At 36.8% G+C, this 22,571-nt stretch overlaps 1 protein-coding gene across 1 annotated transcript; it reads right to left on the reverse strand.

The window, feature by feature from the left end:
* Positions 1-391: 391 nt before the first annotated feature.
* Positions 392-13,425, reverse strand: ASIC5 (acid sensing ion channel subunit family member 5). Its single transcript, XM_015860840.3, has 10 exons — positions 13,386-13,425; positions 10,749-11,055; positions 9,556-9,787; positions 8,230-8,349; positions 7,284-7,433; positions 6,600-6,747; positions 5,850-5,906; positions 4,351-4,519; positions 1,342-1,433; positions 392-736 (listed from the first exon to the last, which is right to left on the reverse strand). The coding sequence occupies exons 1-10, from the start codon at positions 13,423-13,425 to the stop codon at positions 537-539; spliced, it is 1,515 nt and encodes a 504-aa protein (XP_015716326.3). The 3' UTR covers positions 392-536.
* Between the last annotated feature and the right edge of the window lie 9,146 nt (positions 13,426-22,571).

Consider the following 22,571-nt stretch of genomic DNA (forward strand, 5'->3'; position numbering starts at 1 on the left):
CAGACAGGCAATATACTGTAGAAGTTATTGTTATTCGGCGCATTCCTGAGTCTGATAGGCAAAGCTACACTGTCCTTTGCTGGAAGAAGTAAGATGTATAGCAATGCCTTTGTCAGTGATAAGAAATCTACTTTTTTGGCATAGCAATACTGCATCTTTTGATGGCTACGGAACTCCTGGTGTGATAGTTTGGCACAAGTGTTATTTCTCTTTACCCAGAATATGTAAGTCAGAAGTGCAAAGTTGCATTGAATGTCTCTAGTGTTTTTCCACAATTTTTTTTTCCCCCTTAAAATGGCAATTTAAAATAAAATCTTAGGTAAATATTATATTTTTCTATATGTGAAGAAGGTGAGGCTTTACAAAGTTCATTCATTAAAATTATCTAGCGCAGTTAAATAGCTGTAGGCACTAAATAAAACAGGAAGAACAAGGAGTATAAGGGTAGGGGGCCGTGGAAGATATTATTGTCTCCTTTATGTCTTAGAGATTAAGGGAAGTTGGAGAAACAATTAATTTTGTGCCTCCCCAACCCATTAACATTCTTGTATTCCCTTTTTTTTTTCCACATTTGTTGGTTGGTCATGGGATGGATTATTCCACTGAGGTATTTCAGGAGCTTTCAATAGAAGAAAGAGGCACATCCAGAAGAAATTGGTAAAAATATACTCGAGCAGTTCTATGATTGTAATCATACTGGCACCACAAAACAATCCAAGCTGACCACCTACATCAGCTGTGAAAGAAGGAGATAAACATATGTCATCCAAAGTGTTTGGTTTAGTCTAGGAGGCAAACAAAACCTTGCCACAATTCAAGTGCTTAACAAATTCAAAATACATAATCCATCACCTTATGAAAACAGAATTACTGTTCTTAAGAATGTTTATGGAAAAAAAGACAAATGTGTTTCTTAATTCTAAACAAAGCCCATACAAAAACATTTTACTGTGGAATGTGTACTTAAAATATTTCCTATTTGGAAATACGGCTTTCTTAGCCATTCACTTGCTTTTCTTTCCCATGTGTTTCCTCTCCCCTCCAAATCCCAGAAACTTTCTACTCTTGCAGTTAGTTCAGCATGCTGTGTAGACAAAAAGTACTGCAAGATTTAATTATTTTTTTCAACCGTTTTCCCTGCTATAGGCCATTAATGGTATGGCAGGAGGCCTATCAACAAGAAACAAAAAGCAAACATGATTATTACCATTATAGTGTAAAAGACTTTGTTTTTTTGTTTATACAACTGGATAGTCTAGGACTTGGGACAGGAGAGAATAAAAAACAGATGTTTTAAACTTTTTTTAATTCATCACCAATAAATGTTAAAAGTTCCCTTACCAAGTAACTCAGATATGGTCAAGGCCTTCTGCTGCTGAGTTATTCTGTAGCTCAGATCGTCGTACTTAATGTCAATAATCACAAGGTTCTGCCTAATGACAAATATATGCAGTATTACTTGGAGTTCTTTCCATGCTTACCCACATCCATTAGTATGGACTGTGTTCATGCAGAGTGTTGGTGTCTTTTAAAGGACAATCAGATGGGAATTTAAAAAAAAAAAAAAAAAAAAAAAAAGTTTTAAAAAAGAAAAACAACCACGACAAAACAGAAAATAGTTATAGAAATAGCAATAGTTGTAAGAGGAGGTTATTGGAGGAAGTGATCTTCAGGCTACATTCTAAAAGTAACTCAGCCTAAACTAAATCTACACTATGAGATAAACTCCTATTTCTTAAAGGCTGCACAGATAAGCTTGAGTGGAAGTTTTAATCATCCTAAGCCACAGTAGGCAGTACTTGGAAATGTGATTTCCTGCTGTTGTTTATATGCAAATGCCTATAACATCCTGGTAATTTCAGTGAAGGTATTTGTGCAAAAAATCTCTTGCCCTGTACTCAGATGCATAGTTCTATCCTCTGCCAATGGCCTCTCATTCTTGCTGCCAAAGTGGAAAAGTGAGTAAATATTTGTTGGAGCAAGGCATATGGAATGATTCAGTATGAATGAAGAGCTCATCGTTATAATACTGTGACTACAGATTCAGTGTAACTGCTAAATAGAAGATAAACATAACATTAATAGAAGAAAAAAAACAGACACAAAAACCAGTTGCACATGTTGTCATGACATTAAAGATCAATGTAATGAATATTATTCAAAAGTGTGAACAGTTACAGATGTGGAGGTTGAAAATGATGATGAACTTATTCATTTGGTGTTCACTGAAAACACAATATTGGTTATATGAAATCACTTCCATCCAATTAGTTGATAATTCTAAAAATAAGGTAATGTTAGGTAATAAAAATAATCCTTTTTTTTTTCCACAGCTTTCACTCATAAGTCCTCCTACAATTGTCACTGAGTTACTAGTGGTACTGTACAATAAGGTAGTAATCAATAAACTTTTCCCTTCTTCTGTTTTTGGAAATTAATCAGTGTCTATGTTTTATAGCTCACAATATGTGCTCTTTAATAGTTGAGCCGAATTCCTATTGGTTAAGGCTTAGTAACAGAAGAATGTTCTGTATTTTCTCTTACCTAATTAAATGATTGTGGGGCTGTACATGATGTTTACAGGCAATAATATAATCAAGAAAGATAAAATGTTCTCAAAGGATTATCATCTTTTATGTATCATAATAGGTGCAATTTTCATAACCTTCATATAGGTTTTGTCCAAGTATAAATGTATGAAAGCATCTGCAGACTGCTGGCTCCAAGAGTGACAAAACTGAAGTCATGGAAGCATTGAAATATTCATAAATATTTCATTAGCCAGATTTTTTGCTGTTGTATATATCTTGAATCTTTGGATATTATGAGTTTGTGTAACATTGGTATTAATACTTGTATTGGTGACATGTCTTTGTGAATTAATTCAGTTTATAAAACAATACTAAATGTTCTTTGACAACTGGATTGTGTCTTTCTAGCAAAAAAACCAAACCAAAACAAAACAAAAAAAAAAAAAAAACCACCAAAAAAGAACAACAATGAAACAACATAGAAATCCTTCTATGCTCACTTTTCCAAGGAAAATCAGTATAGTCCTTTATTGTATCATAATGGTAAGACACACATGCCTTGTTTAATCATAAGTATACATGATATTTCTTCTATGAATTTAAATGTATTCAGATTATGCTAGCTCAGCACTACTACTGAGCAACACAGCTACATGCATGATGTAAGATTTAGCATAATTTCATGGATAAAATTTGTTGTCAATACCATAGAGACTTATTTTCACACTAGATCTCTTCTTTGGATACAGTCTCAGGGCTTGTTTTTTTTTACCTCTATGTAGAATTTTCATTTACATGGGTAGAATCACACTGCTTTTCTACTTCAAGAGAATATGGATGACCTGCTGGAGAGGAGCTCTGCAGTGAGAGACCTGGGTGTCCTGGTGGACGACAGGTCGACCATGAGCCAGCAGTGTGCCCTCATGGCCAAAAAGGCCAATGGCATTCTGGGGTGCATTAAAAAGAGTGTGTCCAGCAGGTCGAGGGAGGTGATCCTCCCCCTCTACTCTGCCCTGCTAAGGCCTCATCTGGAATACTGTGTCCAGTTTTGGGCTCCCCAGTACAAAAAAGACGGGGATCTCTTGGAAAGAGTCCAGCGGAGGGCCACAAAGATGGTGAAGGGCCCGGAGCATCTCCTATGTGAAGAAAGGCTAAGTGAACTGGGTCTGTTTAGCCTTAAGAAGATTGAGAGGTGACCTGATCCAGTTCTATAAATATCTGAGGTGTAGGGGACAAAGTGGAGAGGCCAGCCTCTTTTCAGCAGTGTGTGGAGACAGGACAAGGGGAAATGGCCAGAAACTGGAGCATAGGAAGTTCCACATGAATGTGCACAAGAACTTCTTTATGGTTAGGGTGACAGAGCACTGGAACAGGCTCTCCAGGGGTGTTGTGGAGTCTACTTCTCTGGAGATATTCAAGACCTGACTGGATGTCTACCTGTGTGACCTTGTGTAGGGAACCTGCTTTGGTGTAGGGAACCTTTTTCATAACCCTACCCTTTCTTTATTCTTAATGATGAAAAGATATATAAAATGAAAATTTTTTAGTAGGTTATTGGAAAAAGCAACAGAAAACATTACTGTTTAAACTGGGGTATCTTGTTTATGGGTCCACAAGTGTTAGTTGCATCTACATGTTCATACTTATCTAAAAATATATAAATTCTTAAGTAATTTATTAGGCAAAACTGGTTATCTCACAATATTTTTAGTAACACTTAAGAGTGTATTTTTAAAAGGTCACAACACATTGTGCACTGTTTGCACACTAATAAGTAATTGATCATTTCTTTATTAGGTAAGCCATTAAAGATGATTACCTGATGTACTCTGGACTCTTCTTTAGCTTTGCGGAAATATATTTAATGGCATTTTCTCCTCCAAAACTTGAATAGCTGACAGTGGTAGGGTAATGTGTTTCTTCGCATGGGGCAGGGCAAGTGGAGTTGTGGGTTCCTACTGTACATAATCCTTTTGCCTCTATATCATCTGAAAATTCAGGAGAAATATGCTTCACATTTCTAAAAGGGCATTCAGCATTAAGACTTCTCTAACCTTACAAAATGACTTTTAACTGATGTATATATATATTGTATATATAATATCATATATGTGTTGTATATAATATATATTTAAATAAGGACTTGTGTTGTGATATATATATATATCTCCACTTTTCTAAGGATAACCAAGGAGATATATATATCTCATATATATATATATATATATATATATATATATATATAAAAAATTATTATTTTTTTTTAAAGCAACAACTATCTGTAACTAGCACTTAGAAAACTGCATGGTAATAAGGGTTGAGATTTTGGGGCTTGATTTATGTTTTCCCCTCCCGTGGGTGTACTGCGCCTGCAAATCATTTTGCCCTCATTTGGAACTGATGTGCTTATTACTTCTTGTCTATGAAACAGCTGGAGAACAGAAGTCTGTCCATGTATATTCACTTGATACAGTCCTGGATCCTGATATTTGCCTAGCTTCTATTGGCTACTAGACAAATGCTGGTGTTAATTTACTGTCAGCTGACACCCTTCTATTCAAATACTAAATAGAAGTCACAGAATTCTGTAGGTGTGGCTGCTTATGATGCTGAGGAGCCATTCCTCTAATGAGGCTCTAATGGAAAAAAGTCATTATCAGAATCTGAAGAAGCTGGAGGCAATCAGGATGGAGATAGGGAGAAAGAGAGGGCAAAATTTCTTCCTGAAATATAAACTGCAATACACAGTCATTCTTTCTGAGGTGGGTGCTATAGTTCTCTGTAGTGCCTGTTGTCTTTCCTCTGCCTCTGGACTTGTTTTTGCTTACTGGAAGGAAGACCTAGGTATGATAGGGGTTGATTTGATGCATTCTTTCCCCCAGAATAATTAGTTAGTTTATATGTTTTCTTAGTTATCAGCTTCTTTGAGGGGGTCACATCACATAGCTGCACCCAAAACAGAAGATTTCTAAAATTTTTGAGCAGTTACTAATCAGATTCTCTGGAAAATACCATTTATGATAGTCTGTTGTAATGATTAACAAATTCCATATCTGCTGTGTGCAGCTCATCTGCTCATGGGAACAAGCTACATGAGAACATTAATTTTATTTACAAAAAGATAGGATCTTAAGATCCAGGGATTTTCAGTTAGAGTTGTTTTATCAGTAACCAAACTTCTGACTGCATCTGATCTCTCTTTTCAGAATATTAAATGAACCGGGACGTATTCCATTTTTGTATTATTTTCAATAATTTTGGGTATTTTCTGTTATTTGGGATTTGCTTACAAAATAGTAATATGAAATTGTTACTTACGGATTGCAGGATAAACACAATTGTAAAACTTCATTAAATCACATTCTATTCCATTTCCTTGAAAAGAAACATCATTCTTTTAGGAACTTAATTGAACAACCTAGCCCTTAGCTCTATTTACACTAGACTGAAAAAATAATATCATCAAAGCCTATGTGCTCCTTCATACTTTCATTATATGTCTGAGATAACAATTCACTCCAGTACAGTGCAGGTACTAAACCAAAGGAAGTGCATAGTGATAGAGAACACAAGACTGGGCCGGAATGCTCCCTGGTGGAATGAACATCACTGTTGTGTTCCAGCCAAGATTAATTTCAAGGTTGTATCTCAGATCTTGGTTTTTGTGTTGGCTAGCTAAGGCATGGAATTTCTGATTGTAGTGATAGAATTAAAAAAACAAAGGGGGTGGATGGAATATACAGCTACATCCTCAATGCTTCAGACTTCATGGGAGATTAGTCAGATAATTTTTGTCACCGCCCTGAGGCAGATTTTTCCTTCAAGATTTTCTTTTATTTTTTTTTTCTAATGATGGCGAATGATTAGATGTTAAGTCCACAGTAGACCAAATATTTTGCTTGTAATCTCAGTATTTAAAAAAAAAAAAAGACAAGTAACTTAAATAATCCCAGCTATAGTTATCCTGCAAAGATCACCTCTGCCATTCAGTAGTGAGATGTCTCCTAGCGAGGTAATCTTTATATATTTATGTATGTATATAAATATTATGATAGTCACAAGAAATACCTGGAAGAATAAAAGGCAAACAGCCACACCAATCCTGTATATACCAGGCCTTGCACTCCTGCAAACAGCCATTAGTACTGTAAGTATCCTGGTACTGAAGTTTGATATCAGGCTTGCACTCTCCCCATGGATATTCTTGAATGATCGACTGTAGAATTTTGATAACAGAAAATAAACATTTTTCCCTTTTAATATAGATACAGTTTTTTCATATTTGAAAGTGTTAAATGCAGCATTTTTGAAATGTACAGCAATAACATTGCAATTTAATTAGAGGCGATTATAGTTTATGCTTTTGGAATTTTAAAGTCATCTCCACTCTCACGCAGCAAAAACAGGATCTGTTCAGACAACCCAGGACAGTTCTCAAGTTGCACCAGGAGAGCATATCAGCATTCTAATAAATTGTTAGCATTAATGGAATGTGCTGATGGACAGCTACTGTGGTATTTGCATCAGCAAGACTGCAGGATGCTAACCTGAGTAAAAACAGATTAAGCAGATCATTGATATCACCAAAAAAGTATTTTTTTCTTAATGACTGGAGAAAACTTTCTTCTTAAAGCTAACTGTGGCATGATACATTTTTTTTAACCTCAAAAGTATTTAATTAATTATTGTGTCTCAGAAGAGAATTAGTGACAGTGAACACTGATAAGACCACTCGGTGGTCAAGGAGCTTACCTTCAGTTGCTGAATTGCGACCTGCGCATGCATGCCGACTGGTGTTAATAAACCTAAGCCATCAAAGCGTGGAATCTCTTTGGGTGAATGGATAACAAAAGTGATACCAGCATCAGTAAAACCAAGGGCAGGATCATCGGTGAATTGCTCCTGATGCAAAAAAAGAATTATTTAAAACAGTTTTGTTTTGTTTATATTCTGAAATTTTAGCTATGTTTACATAGTGCTATGTTTTTTTGGTCTTATTTCTCTAGTTTTCTTCTAGCAATTTGCAGAATAGTTTGGAAACAAACTGACTGTAATTTCCTTTGCTGATTACCATGGTGGGTTTTTTTCTTGTTACTCTAAATTTCTATTTTTTTTCTTCCTTCTATTCCATGTTCAAAAGCAAGAAGGCAAAGATGAACCTCCATTCATAACTGAGATTCATTCCTTTTACTTGCAACTACCCCACATATCAGCAAGCTTTCTACTGTTCTCTTGATCCTGTCACTCCTCTCCCTTAAAATTTCCAGAGACCACAAGTGAATGTTTAATTCTTATATAACTGTAGGTTTTAGTTTTCTTTCTTCATCGCACAAGGTGATATTCCCTGAGTTTTGTGTGTTTTTTGTTTTTTTTCTGCTCAATTACAATACTAATGAGGCCAGAGTGCAAAGACCAGACCCTCAAGTGCTTGTATAAAGTTAAATTACTTCTGTTGTTTCTCAGCTGTAGGTATATTGTATACATACATGCTTGCTCATAGCTTTCAAAACCATTTAGCTGGTACAGAGTTAACAGTCATTCTGAATTTTTAACCCCATTTTGGATCTTTAAAATACACTTTCACTCAGGAACAGTCTTGGAAAAGGATTTTATGCAAGAAATCTGAATGTCTGATTAAGACAAAACCATCTATTTATCTGTGAGTTTTTATATGTTATAATCATTAGTATAGTTGTACCTGTTGGACATCAAAAAGTAAATGTAAGCCTCTTCCAGACAAGCTCACACTTCTTGCTGGAAGGTCATTGTAATTAAAAGTAAAGCAGTTTCCATATTCAGTGAAAACGTGTTCAAAATCCTTCAAAAGAAAAAAATAAAAAATAAGGAAGAATAAAATGAGGGGGAAAAAAAGAACTTGCATTAGTGAATCAGAATGGGCTAGTTGATTGGGTTTTATCTTGTTGTTGCTGATTTTTCCCAAAAGGCATTGCTGAATTCTACAATTAGGGAGATGGAAATACTCAAAAATACCCTTTCTATAAGAGATGACCTATAGAAATGGAAAGGGTAAAGTCACATAATTTATTAATGCCTGTGAGCTAGTCAGAATCATTTAATGAGGTTGTTGGTTTTCTATACATATAATATGCTGTTGAAATGATAAATCAAAAAAACCAAAACAAACAAACAAAAAAAAAACCAAAAAAAACCCCAACTTGTTTAGTTTTTCCAGTGGTTGTTTAGTACAGACTGTTTCAAATGTATGCATGATATCGCATATGAGGGGTACAGGATTTGCTTTTTCCCCAAGCCACTTCATCATTGAACTGAAAGCTTTTGATAATATGACTGCATTTCATAGCTTTAATTTTAGCTATTACATACTTGAGTCTTTTGAGTCAAGAGAACTCACCAGTGACTGAATTTTTATTTATTTATTTATTTTAATCTAAAGACTAGATTAATCTGAAAGATTGTAGGACTGACTTTTCTGTTCACATTACATGGAAAATGGGAATTACTTTTTGGAAGAATTGACATAAGTAGGAGGATTGCATTCTTTTGTTACCTTCCAAAATTCCCGAGGATATGCTATATTAATTTAAAATTCTTTTGGGCTCTGCTTGTAGTTACCCTGACTGTCTGTGTTCTCGATTTAAAGAAGAAAACTAATTACATCAGTTGAATGCATTTGCAAAACTACGTCATACAAAGAAACTCCAATCAAACTGATGTCATAGGCTTTTTATGAGGAAGATGGATGGGCAGAGCTTGAAGGCATGACATTTTTCGAAGGTCACTATCTAAGTAGAAGTGGGACTAGGCAGGGAGTAATTCAGACTGAAATTCCATGCTACAGCTCAGGGAGTCCAGTAGGCTGCCCTGCATTCAGCAGGAGAATGAGGATCCTCCTAGGATGATCTACAGCTTGATTTATTTTTTCTTCTTTCCATTGAATGGCTGTAAAGGAAAGCATAGGAGTACCTGGCAAATACAGATATCTGAAGTCAATATATCCCCTTTCTCTCCACTCCTCTGTTTCAGTAGAGGCAAGAGTATTTACCTCTGGGTGACATGTCTTTCCAAAAAATTCACATTCCAGCAGTGTGCTGCCATTCAGATAAAATCCGTTTTCCCTTGTAAACTCTTTAATGCTGAAGTTTTGGTTTCCAAGAAGGAAGCCATTTAGCTCTTGGAAATATTTGTCTTCCTTAGCAAATTTTTGGACAATTCCAGACACAATGTTCCAAAGGAAAAAAATGATTTGAAGGTTACTCACTGCATGAACTTGAAACCTGTCAATGGGAAGGAGAAAGAATTACTTGGAGTTCTGCAGAACTATTGGAACCATTTCAGTGCTCTTTTTGCCAATTGCATGACGTGGTTTGTTGCTTGTTCTCAAACTATACTTCATTCCTGTCCACCACACTTGCACTTTGATCTCTAGGACATGGATAAACAGTGTAGTCTTAATTTCTAGGAAACAACTTTTTCAAACAAGAGAACAGGAAGGGGACCTCTACCCAGGACTATTATAAAAACACTTCTGTTGTGTGGGGCTACCAAAAAAACAAGTAAACAAAACAGATTGGCCATCTACATAATCCAGCTGCCAGAACTACAGGGCTGATTAAAAGCTGGATGGTTGTATTTACATGAGGAAAAGTACCTGGGAGGACCAACTCCTTTCTAAAAAAGAGCTGTGTTCCTTCATTCATAAAATTGATTTCTAAGTGCATCACATGTACCTGTGTTACTATGGCACTAAGTCTACCTTCTCGTGAGCTCTGTCATTGGTGCTACAGTAGCAGGAACCAAAGGTAATCCTTTCTGTTAGAATCCTTCTGAACAAATCTCAAAAATTATGAGATGTTGGATGTGCTAAAAAGACAAAGGAAGATTTGTGCCTCTTTGTTATGCCAGGAAAGAAAACAGTTACTGAAAACAAGAATGAAGAATAAGCACAACAGGAAGAGCAGATGGATGTGGCAGCAAATTGTCACTTAGGCAGACAACTGGTAGCCAACTGTGTTCTTGCTATGTGCTACCACTATGGTTAGAAAAAATGAGAGATTTTAGTACTGCACGGTCAGCTCAAGGGACTTCTATTTGCAGTGTATATTCTACAGTATAACCCAGAAGGACTTTATGTAGGGCAGTGTGGCCTTTATGAAATGAACTGTGGAGCCCACCTGCTTTATATTAGCCAGATAAAGATGTGTCTTCTCAAGAGCAAGCAATAAGCATAACTTTTACCTGTTCAGGCTGCAAAAAGTCACGGCAGGGAATTTGACATTTTCCACATGTTGAACTACCACAGTAGTGGTGGTTGGCCAGGTGAAGTAGTAGTTAAAGCGACTGCAGATTTGCCAAATGACGATGCCAAGACAGCTTGTGACTACTAGCAGCCACAGCACTCTGCGTGTCCTGCTCTGTGTCTGAACAATGTGATGCACTCCATGGAATGATGTGGATGAGGCAAACTCCTGACGATACTTCCTTCTGTCTTCCAAGCATGGCAGAAGTTTCTTTGTTAAGTACAGTTGTATCTGTTCCAATTTTCCTGAGTGTTGACCAAATAAAAACATATATATATATATATATATTTTTCAGATTAGCACTTTAAAAAAATTAGTACTTTAATGTCTCTTAGGAAGGGGAGGATGCTGGAAAAGCATCTAGAAGGAACCATAAACACTTTGATTAGTGCAATTCCATCTAAGGGTAGAGTTCAGAAGATGTGTACAAGATTAGCTGAGTTCTATAATCTCTGCCTGAGAACAGACTATACTGTGCAATATTTTATGCCACGTGATAGTTAAGCATATCAATATAAATGAGTAGTTCCCTTTCCATGGAAAAGATTGGATTTCTGACATAGCACAGGATGCTATAAAAAGCTAAGCATCTGATTATTACAGTAGATCCTATTAAAGCCTTGGTCCTTCCCTCTTTCTCTGAAAGATAAAAAGGGAATTACACATTTTTCAGACTTTCACCCTTAAATTACTGGAAGTTTCTATGTAGAACTTAGAGGGTTACAGATTCAAAAGGAAATCTACTCCCCTATCTTCAGGTTTGTATTGGTAAATTTAAGAGTGTGGCACATTTTCTTTCATGAATCATGAACTTTATTAAACTGATTTACTAGATGTTGTAACAGTTGGGAAGAGGAACAAAAGGACGTGTGAGAGTTATCTGCCAAAGCTGTCTTGAGCACATCAACTCTCTAGGATGTTGCTTTGGCCTGTGGGCAGACTGTGCTAATTAAATCCCAGTTGGTTCTGGATTTCAAAATATTTCTGAAAGGAAACAGCTTTTTATGGTTTTTTAATAATTCATATAAGAATTTTAATTCATACTCAGACTCTTATGATTACTTCTGCTGGAAAACTGCTCAAAAGTTTCTCTACTAGCTCTAGTGACTATTGGATCCTTTTGCGGGGCTGTTTAGTCATGGGTACTCTTGTATTTCACATTGTAACAAAGGAGGAATGATTAGAAACTGTTTTCTCTGCAGACCTTAATACTGACCCAAGTACAGGTAGAACAAATTTAATTTTCTCTTATTGCAAGATATAGATATTAGGCGCTGTTTTCAGGATCTGAAGACACTGTATTTTTTTTCCCTTTAAGAATTTGTCTTTGGTCTCAGTTTGGTCTCTTAAAAAGAGCAGTGACCTAAGTATATTAAAAATGATTGTACAATGTCATTAAATGATGATGATGCTAGACAGACGATAAGACCTTGGGCAAAGGTTAGGTCTTAGCTCTCTCAAGAACTTATTGTTTGATATTGAATATCTTTTGGTAATGATACAAAGCACTTTTAAGGTTGACTCTGTGATTAAAAAAAATAATAATAATTAAGTGGATTTAAAAAAATACTAATAGAAAATCCAAAGGTTAAAGGATGGATAAGCAAGGAGGTAAGTAAATCAGAAGGATCCAGGTACAGGAGTAAACAACATGTTTCAGTGTAGGCAAACATGGAACCTGCATGTAATAAGTAAGGCAGACAGACCTACATTCAGGATAAGTTGCAGATAGTTTGCCTCAGGAAATGCTGATTGCTGAAGAAGCTGCAAGAACCATAATGGTTAGTCAGAGAAACCTGGTTTCTCAGTCCAGTGCTTTTAAAGAAGAAATGAGTTGTCTACATATGTAACCAGGGATACCTGGCCAGGGACATACTGTTTTGAGTTGGTGTAAAAACTTCAGAAATTCACATTGAACATAGTGTTAATACTGTAAGCTGAATTTAATTAAGATTTTTTTTTTTAACCTTGGTAAGTTGACAATTCATCACAATCCATAATTACTTGAATAGGGAACTGGAAGGTAGTAGTAATAGGCTCTTCTGATCTATTGAAGGTGGGAAGATGTAAAAGGACCCAGTGAAAAGAATGGGAAGTGAAACACTTTCAAAGAAAAAATAAAGTACAGCATCTTGAAAAAGCAGTTTATCTTCATCTAATGCTGTTATTATCTGGAAGGAGTTATTTCAAGGTGGCTACATGTGGCTTTTGTGCAAAGGTTACTCAGTCTGGATAGTTTCAGCGTTTTCTTTTATCCTTAACCTAAAAATCATTAAATTATTACATCATTCAGAAAAGTCATCGCCTATTTAAAGCTCTGTTACTTTTATTCTACATGCATACAGGACCAATAGTTAGAGAATATTCCTCATGTCCTAAGTGAAACTCTTTCTTTCTGCAAGCTTTGTTTCATCTCACCCTTCTTTATATCTTGAAGCTGTAACCTTATCCAAAATAGAAGTTATATACAAGAGAAGAGAGACAATGTTTCTTGTTTTGTTTATCAATCCTGACAAAAATACCCAAAAGTAACTAAGCATTTTGGTGAGGTACTGTAATATGTCTAATTACTTACCTTTAGCATCCAATTGGGTGAATCTCCCCAGCTGGTCCATGAGGCTGTGCTTTTTTTCAGTAAGGTGGGAAAGGATACTGTAAGCTGCCTTATCACTATAATCATTGCTAGCTAATGGCTTTTATAGAAAACTAAATGGGAGGTGATACCTGATGACACAATCCTGGGCAATTTACCTGCCAGGGTTGCTATGTTTTTCCTTTAGATAAAATGGTCTCAAAGTAAAAGAGAAGATTAGTTTTGAGAAGATTATTTTTATGGCAGGATCAGATGCTCAAGTACCTATTAAACCAATAGCAGTAGAAGTGCAGGCTTCTGTCTTCTTGCATTGCCTTGTAAGTTAATTTTTCATAATTTGTTTTTCTTTTAGAAAGTAGTCTTTGGAAAAACTTTGCTGTTCCAAGCTGAATATGTTTCTTTAATTAGGTAAGAAACCCTTTCCCTGGAGGGCAGTGAATGTCTTCCACTGGGTTCCTACCAGCAGCAGGATGTAACTCACCCTTACTTTGAATAGCTGTCCTTATAACCAGGTCCAGGTTTCATATTCTTGTGGGCTTCAGCAAGAAACAGGCTGCGGTTCTTGAGAGTTAATCCTGAGGGTGAGGAAGAAGATGCATGCAGTTGGTCATTCCACTAACTCCTTATCCAAAAGAACAGAAACCACTTTCAGGGTGAATGAATTGTGTGATATTGTTTGAAAACAATTTCTATTAAGCAACAGGGCATCTAATGAAAGGTAGTGGAAAATAAGGGAAAGCTCAAACATGAGATGTGCTTTGTGAGTCTTTTAGGAAGATTTAAAAAACTGTCACATTCAGTTTCTGATTTGTAGGGGTTGAAGATCTTGGGGTTATTTTTTCCTCTTGTAAAGGTCCAATTCAGTGCCTGCAGCACGCTTAGGTTCCTAAGCGTGTTAACTTGGCTCCTCAGTGCCTCACTGGCATTCAGAGTTTGCTGGCTGTTTTCTGTCTGTGTCACTTAAGTGGTGAGCTGCAAGTCAGATCATTGAGCTCCATTTAGTCATTCCAGTATGAAAAGCATATTTCTGTACTCAGCTTCTTGGAAAGATGTCCTCTTCTTTTTTTACTTTCGCCTCATGGATGAGGCTTTCTACCACAGCAAGCTTTGAGCAGTACTTGCATTCACTCAGGCAGTAAAGTACTGAACAGTAAACTGTTTTTCAACATCTATATGTAACTCAGCTGTACCTAATGCACTGCTGAGCAGTTATTTGCTGATCTGCTGATTCCTATCAACACAAAGTACTCTGATTCACTGTACTCAGGCAACATGCTTACGTCACTTAAAACTTGCTTGAGTCCTTAAACCAAAATCATAGTGGTTTGTTAATAATGTTATGAGCATAGGGTTAAAGAAGTCCACACAGCACATATTGATTCATCTACTTTCTTGAAAAGTGAGTATCTTACTTGCTTACATAAACACTGTGTGTTTATGTAATACATTAGATGAATATGGCATATATTCTCTGTTTTACAAAAAAAAAAAAAAAAAAATCAGTTTCAAATTTTCTTTCTGTTAAGATTGCTTTATGTTACCTCTTAAGCAATTGCTAGGGAGTGAAAACCACTCATCTTGTATTTGTTCATTGTTCCCACATGGCTTACAGTTTTCAGACCATAAATTGGTCATAGAGAGCTTATTTTTTCCATTCACTCCTTGTCATACGTGTCTAGTTATCTAAAGTCTTTAATTCTTAATGCAGTAAAGGTTAGGAAAACCAGCTGGTGGTGTTGATTTGTATTCATGCATATTGTAATTTTTTACTCTAATGTGTTTTGAAGTCAGTCCTCAGTGCTTTTGAATTCTTTTATTGTACTGCCAACTTTAAAAAGATGCTGCAACCAATGTGATGACGTAGTTGTTTGCTGAAACAAGGAGATGAGATGTTCACATAAGTTATATTTCTATAGCCAACTTGCAACAGAATGTGTTGTAAGAAAACTTATGGGCTGATGAAGGAAAATGCATACCTATATACATACACAGTAATACACATATTTAGCTTTCATTGGACTTTTATCCATAAAATGACCAAATATTTCCTACTGCCATCTGTTTTGTTGTATGAAACTCTTGTATACGTTAATGTTGCTTAAAATGTGCTTTCTTTCTTCTTTTTAATAGAAGCTGCTCAACTATTTACCAATATAGATGGCTGCAAAAACTCATACTGAATCCATGCATAAAATAGCAGTAAAAACGAAACACAGAGAAGAAAAAAGTGACCACCATATGGACTTTTATGATGTGTTGTCACTGCTGCTTTATGGCAAATGCTGGGATACCAGCTAAATGGTAACTAACTGTAAATTCAGGCATCTGTCTTGCTCCTTCTTTCAAAGTAGGTGTGCCAGTGGATTCAGTAATGAGGGGCTAGGCTCCAAAAAAAGGAGCTCAAAGAGAATTCAAGGATTTCTTGGGCATGTCTCCTTCCACTGATGCAGAATCAGCTATGTCTGAAGAAATATTATTTTCTCATCAGTATTTTCTAACGTTCTGCAGGCAGTAGAAATATCTCTGCTTATTTACCTGTTTTTATATTTTTCTTGCCTTGCAGTTATTTAAACCTTTTCCTGACTCTCTGAACATAGAAAACTGATTATTAGTCTTCACTTTATAGGAAAAGTATTTATCACTTTTCCTCGCGGTCTTCTCTTGGGCTGTACAAGTCAAGCAAAGTTTATTCCCTTTTTCTTAATGGGCCATATCTTCTATGTCAAATGTTTTGGTTTTTATTTGCCATTTTCTTCTGAGCTTTTTCCAAGTCTTTACGACCAGAGCAAATGGTTTCAAGCTACAGCAGGGGAGATTCAAGCTGGACATTAGGAAGTATTACTTCTCAGAAAGGGTGGTCAGGCACTGAAATGAACTGCCTAGGGATGTGGTGGAGTCACTGGGTGTTCAAGGAAAGACTGGATGTTGTGTTGAGGGACATGGTTTAGTGGGAGCTATTGGTAATAGGTGAACGGTTGGACTGGATGATCTTTTAGGTCTTTTCCAACCTTGGTGATTCTATGATTCTATGATTTATCTGTCTTGAAGAGTGGTGTCAGGGACATAGTGCCTCAGACATCTCAGACATCCTTTCTGATGCTAGATGGAAAGGAAGATTCACATGCCACATGGAAAGCTGCTATGTGAAGTTTCCAATATGAATTTCACTTTCCACGGTTTTGCTTTTTGTTGTTTAATGTGTTATTTTTGAGTAAGTGAAACATCCAGCTCATGCTAAGATAAAAAAGAATAAAAAAATCTGGTTTGGTTATCATTACTGAAGTTCAAAGTTCCTCTTTGCTTCACTGAAACTGCACATTATTTCTGCACATTAAGATCATTTTGAATTCTGCCAGCATGCTATTATACCTTCTAGGTACTTCTCATTTGTCAGTGTACAGCTTATTCCATCATCCAGGCCATTAATTATAATACTGAATAGCATCAGATTAGCAAATTACTATTGGAGTTTGTCCTTTGCTCTTGCTAGGCAGCTCTGCTGCAAACAGTAGCATAGGCTGAGGCATGTGGAAGCATGGCAACAGCTTCAGATTCTGACTTCACTGCACCTGACTAGTAGCCAAGTTTCATCTGTTAGGAGGGAAAAGTAACAACTTCCCTGTACTGGAGGATAGAACCTTGCAGTGTGTAGCTGTGAGGTGTTAAAAGAGGATAAATTTGTCTAGAGGAAGCTCCGTGGTAACCAATGTGTTCTTACACAAATATATGACATGTTTTTCGTAAGTGTATAGTTTAGGTTAATACTGACATTTTTTAGGGTTGAAAGGATGAAGATTTGGAAGTAACAGTGTGAGAACACCTTCTCCATAATTTGGAAATAACGATTGGTCAGAATGTGAGAAAAACAAATCATTCCTCTGGAACAATTTAAAGAACAGACACTTGAGGCAACATCTGAGTGCAATTTGCAGACAACACTCAATAGAAAAATCATCATAATGAGTGCTGAATATAAAGAAAATCCAGGTGTAGGAAGAACTAGTGGTAATCTGAGCAGAGTCTGCTTTTGATCATAGTTTGGGGCAGGAGTGTTGATGTCAAGGCTTCTGAATGTGAGAGGGTCAGAAGCTATGTGATGTGGAAGAAATCCTGTTGCATTCTGCAGAGCCAAACCTGATAGACAACAGGGGACTGGGGAGTTGTGCTGGGATGCATGAGATGTAATTGGGAGTTAAAAGTATGTTGAGAAGTGACAACGTGGTTCTCTATGTTTAAGAAGTAGAACAAATATGATTAAAAAATAAATAAATCTTTGTGGCACTATCTCTGTTTTGTTTGTAGTTTGCAAGACCTTGAACTCTGTTCCTCCCCCAGATACAAATGCCTGATTGGATTATTAATATTGCATCAACTTCAGGCTAGTTTGTTTAAGCCTTAAGCCACTAAATTTTCTTTTTTCTTGATGCACACTGTTAATTTAAAATGTTTTTTGTACATCAATGCCAGTTTTGGAAATGGCTAAATACTTATTTGAGAGGAGGATGCTTCTTGGTGCTATATCAATTATCTTGTCTTAACCTTCCCTTTTTCTGCCTTTACTCAAGTCTCTGTTGTAATGTTTTTAATTGTTATTTTGACCGGGGAAGTTTTTTTTTCAGCGCTTATATGTAGCATCCAGCACACTAAAGTTCTTTCTGGCTTAGTCTACTAGGTGCTTCAGCTGTGCAATGGGCATTGAGAAGAAAATCAAACAGGGATATACAAAAGCAGTGTTTTGAAATGAGCTTATGTTAAATAGATAACATGAACTGTCAGATGCAGTTCAGCTAGTGTAACTACCAACTTATTTATAAAGCAACAGCAAAACAATAAAGAACTCCACACTTAGTAAAGCCTTTTTAGAAGCCATCCCAGTTCCATACACTAAATAATGGGTAGGTATGAAGTTAAATTGGAGTTAAAACTCTTAGAACTCCTTCCAGTGAACAGGATAACAGTGTTCCAGGAAAAAAACAAGAAATTCAGTTGTACCTTCTCAGCCAAAACCTAGCACTAGTTGTCATACTGCTTGCTTCTGCATTTTACTATAATATTAACGAGTTTGTTGTCTGAGAGATCAATTCTTTCACCAGTGGAACTAGCGAAGTGTACATCTGTATATTGGTAAGATGTTTTACCTTTTAAATGCTCAGTTTCTAAAAAGGCACAACTTAATTTGAGCAATTGCAGGAAAGACAGACTGTGAATGGGAGCTCCTTGCAAGCTCATAAGCCATGGTCTGGTACCAAATGGTATTTAGAAGTACTCAGTTACTTGGCAGGAAGTTTGAAATTTGCTCAGGGAGTTGCTCTTTCACACAGCGTGCACTTCACTTATGGAATTCATTGCAGCAGGCTGTGGATTCACAGTGTAAGGGCTATTATATGCAAGGACACGAGTATCACAGGAAGTTCTACGCTATCAGTATTGGAAAATTAGATGAGGGAACTATCTCACTGTAAACTTACTTTTTTGTTGTTTGTTTGCTTGAGTGTTCTAATAGGCTCCTCCCAAGACACATCCTGCTTTCTAGTAGAAACTTTTAAGCTTACTCAACCTACTACAGATACTATTACGTAGATAAAAATGATTTGTGCTGAATAACTCCCGGTTTGGGTTTCTGGAATAAGTGTTGGGAAGTTTCAAACATCACTTGTTTGTATCGAGAAGGTATCCAAGCTTATTATCCAACTTATTCAAGATAATGAATTTCAGAAATACAAATTAATCTGGTGTTTTTGTAATCAGAATGAGAGTTTGAGCAAAAGAATGTTTAACACTGCCCAAACTATTTGTGTGTGCTTTTTTTTTTTCCCATAAGCAATTTTGTGTTGGGTATCTTTAGATTTGTTTTAGGCAAACAAGTCACTTCTAAATACAGATACTCTTGTTGGATTTATGACATTATACAGTCATTCTCACTTCTCTCTCCTCATCAGTTTACATCAGAACAAGTGGATTCTTTACTACATCTGTATCTATAAAATACAGGACACTTCTGGCTTACACCAAACCTCCCACTGGCCTAGCTAGAGGGAGGCTCCTTTTTTTTGCTCTTAGAATTCACTTATTTCAGTTTAATTAAGTTCAGTTTGCCTCTCCTCTGCAACTCCATTGCAGCTGTGATGAACAAAGCTGATCCACATCCACAGCTGGGGAAGGTAAAAAGAGGAGGGATGAAGGTGGATTAAGAAAGAGGTTTAACAGTTGTCGTGCTTGGTCATGAAGATCGTGACAGTTTAAAGGCCACAAAGTGCAGTTCCTGGAATATGTACCTTTTTTTTTTTTTTTTTTTTTTCCCCTACTGAGTTTAACTGTTTGTCTTGTATTCAGCCCAATCACAAAACAAAACTTTCTCTGCACTGAAGGCTAGAGTCCTTTGATGCATTTCAGAATGAACAGAAGTCTTTGTCTGATTTTCATGCTGTAAAAATAAATAAGCAAGGAAACAGAGAAAGAAAAAGAGAAAATCTCAAGGGCATGCACACATGGTTGGCTTTCATAGCCTTGCTCAGTCGTCCACAGCATGAACAGCAAGCTCTGTGTAATTACATCTGCTTCTAGCTAGTTCTGCATGTTCAGCGTGAGAAAGGGTAATTATGGTGCATTTCAAGAAGAAGGTAATACCATTTAGTTAAAATCAAGGTTACATTTTGCTTTCAGATATAGATGGAGGAGCTTTTTCATCAAGATTCCTTTATGACTGATAATATTACTATAAAGAGATGGCAAAGGAACAGTAAAATCTCATTGGGGAAAGGTGACTAGAATCACTGAAGGAAAGATTAGATCCCAGATTTGAGCAGCATGGCAGAAGCATAAATAAGCATTTATTTCTCCATCATTTATAGAAGTATCTACAGCTAAGACAGACATAGAGGCTCTGAGACTAGCAAGACCTTACGGCTCTTTTAATCTGTGCTGTTGTCCATATTGCCAACAGACAATTTCATAATCAGGTTGTACAAGTTAGCTTTTCTTTTATTTGCTCTATTTATCAGTACCAAGTTCATTTTGTACTTGTGATCGCTTACTGAAATCACATTCAGGTAGCCAGTGAGGTGAATGAATGACGGAATCAATCAGTTTTGAGGTCTGTAAGCAGAGATTTTGAACACGTTGGAATTATTGTAATTAACTTCCTAACCTCTTGTAATTTGGCTGATTTATTTCGTTGACTGCAGCTTGTTTGTTGCTGAATCAAAATGGAAATTTCTGTAACTCTTGATTCAGACAGTACCCTCAGCTAGATTTTGGGAGTTTAGTAACCTTGAATCAATCAAGAGTAGTATTACTTCCCAAAGTGGCACTTAATGTTTTGGTAAGCACAGAGCTTAAAAGGGCTCTTAGACTTCAAAGTCTTTCCCCTCTAGGGCAGACAGTATAACAGTTGCAAGTCAGAGAACATTTATCTGAAAATTTATTATTCTTTTGGCCCCACAAAAGATGCTAAACTGCACAAGGAAACACATTAGCTTCTCTGATGCGGTTAAGAGTTCAATGTTTTTCAGCCATTCTTGTTCCTTTACTGTATTCACACTCCTCTGTGACATTAAGAAAGGTAACAGGAGGTTTAATTTCACAGTAGAGGTTCAGGATGTCTGTTTTAACTAAATGCATGTGGAAATGACAAACAAAGCCTTCATTGCCTGTGCTTTTGAGATCTGTGTTTGGGGCAGGTTATTGTCACAGGGTGATGAATGTCTTGGGTTGGAAGAGAATCACAGATTCTCTGGGTCACAGAGTCCAACTTCTGCCTCCATGCAAGGCCCAAAATTCAAAACCTATGTCTGAGTGTTGTCCAAATGCTTCTTGAACTCTCCAGCAGCTTAGGGCCGTGCCCATCACCCTCTGGTACAGATCCTTTCCTTAACCACCAGTAGCCCCTCCCCTGACACAGCTACATGCCATGCCCTTGGGCCCTATTGCTGTTACAGAGATCAGATCTCAGCACTGTTCTCTGCTCCCTCTGAGGAGCTGCAGCTGCCATGATGCCTCCCTTCAGCTATTCTGCTCTAGGCAGAACAAACTGAGGGGCTGCAGCAGCTCCTCATGTTCTTTGTCCTCCAGGCCCTTCCCCATATCCATAGCCCTCCTTTGGATGCTCTCTAATAGCTTTACGTCACTCTAACATTGTGGTGCTCAAATCTGCACACAGTGCTTGAGATGAGGCTGCACCAGGATGGAGCAGAGTGGGACAATTGCTTCATAATAGAGCAGTTTCAGTAGAAGCAGCATGTTTTTCGAATGCTAGATTTCTGATATATATACTAGTGCACAGTCTTCACCTTGAATTCTACTTGCTAGCATCCAGAGCAGATGCATAGAAGTGAGTGATGAGAATTATTTTGCTCCATCAGCTTTTATATCGTGATGAAAGAACACCTTTACCTTACTTATGAGTTGCCTGAGTGGAGTCCTACCTGTGGCTCAGCTACATGAGAACTCAGTTTTAAGCTAATATTTGTATAGCATGATATACAGCATCTGACTTAGCAGGGTATGTATCCAACATTTCATGTATTATTTTTTTGTTGTTGTTGTTGTCATCCATCTACTCTTAAATGACTGGAACAGTTGAATCCAGCACAAACATACCACTGCATGATGCATGACAGTAAATGGCCTGGGGTCACAGGGGCCCTGTAACTTTGTTTACAGTAAAAGTGACCTTTAACTTCTTTCAGAACAGGCTGGCAGGCACGAAAGAAGCGCACACTAGTAACACATTACTTCATGGTCTGGTAGGCTGATGATAAGGCAGAATTGAGTAACATTTGTCAACAAATGAGAGTGAAACTTTTGCAGGAGGAAATAAAATTTAAAAAATTGTAATGAATTAAACCTCCAGAATAATAACATACATATAATTTTCTTTCATGTTTTACTTAATCTGTGTGCCCACTTTGAAAGTACATGCATTGCTTGTAAGCTTTTACAAACAGTTCAGTTTTCCTTGCAAATATCAGTTTTCTTTCTTTATCTTCCACTCCCTTTCCTTTTTCATATGTTTCACTTTTTAAAAGTTCAGAGTATACTGATGCTTTGCTATGAGGGGTTGCAGGTTAAAAACCTACCTAACCAATTTCTGAATTAAATATTGTCTTGATTCACATTCAGACTTCTCATTGACTTATTCCTTACACCAGCCTGGGTCCCCATTAGGGA

Source organism: Coturnix japonica, chromosome 4 (genome assembly GCF_054131305.1).
Source record: "Coturnix japonica strain WE chromosome 4, WE-NBRP24, whole genome shotgun sequence".
Classification (NCBI taxonomy): Eukaryota; Metazoa; Chordata; class Aves; order Galliformes; family Phasianidae; genus Coturnix; species Coturnix japonica.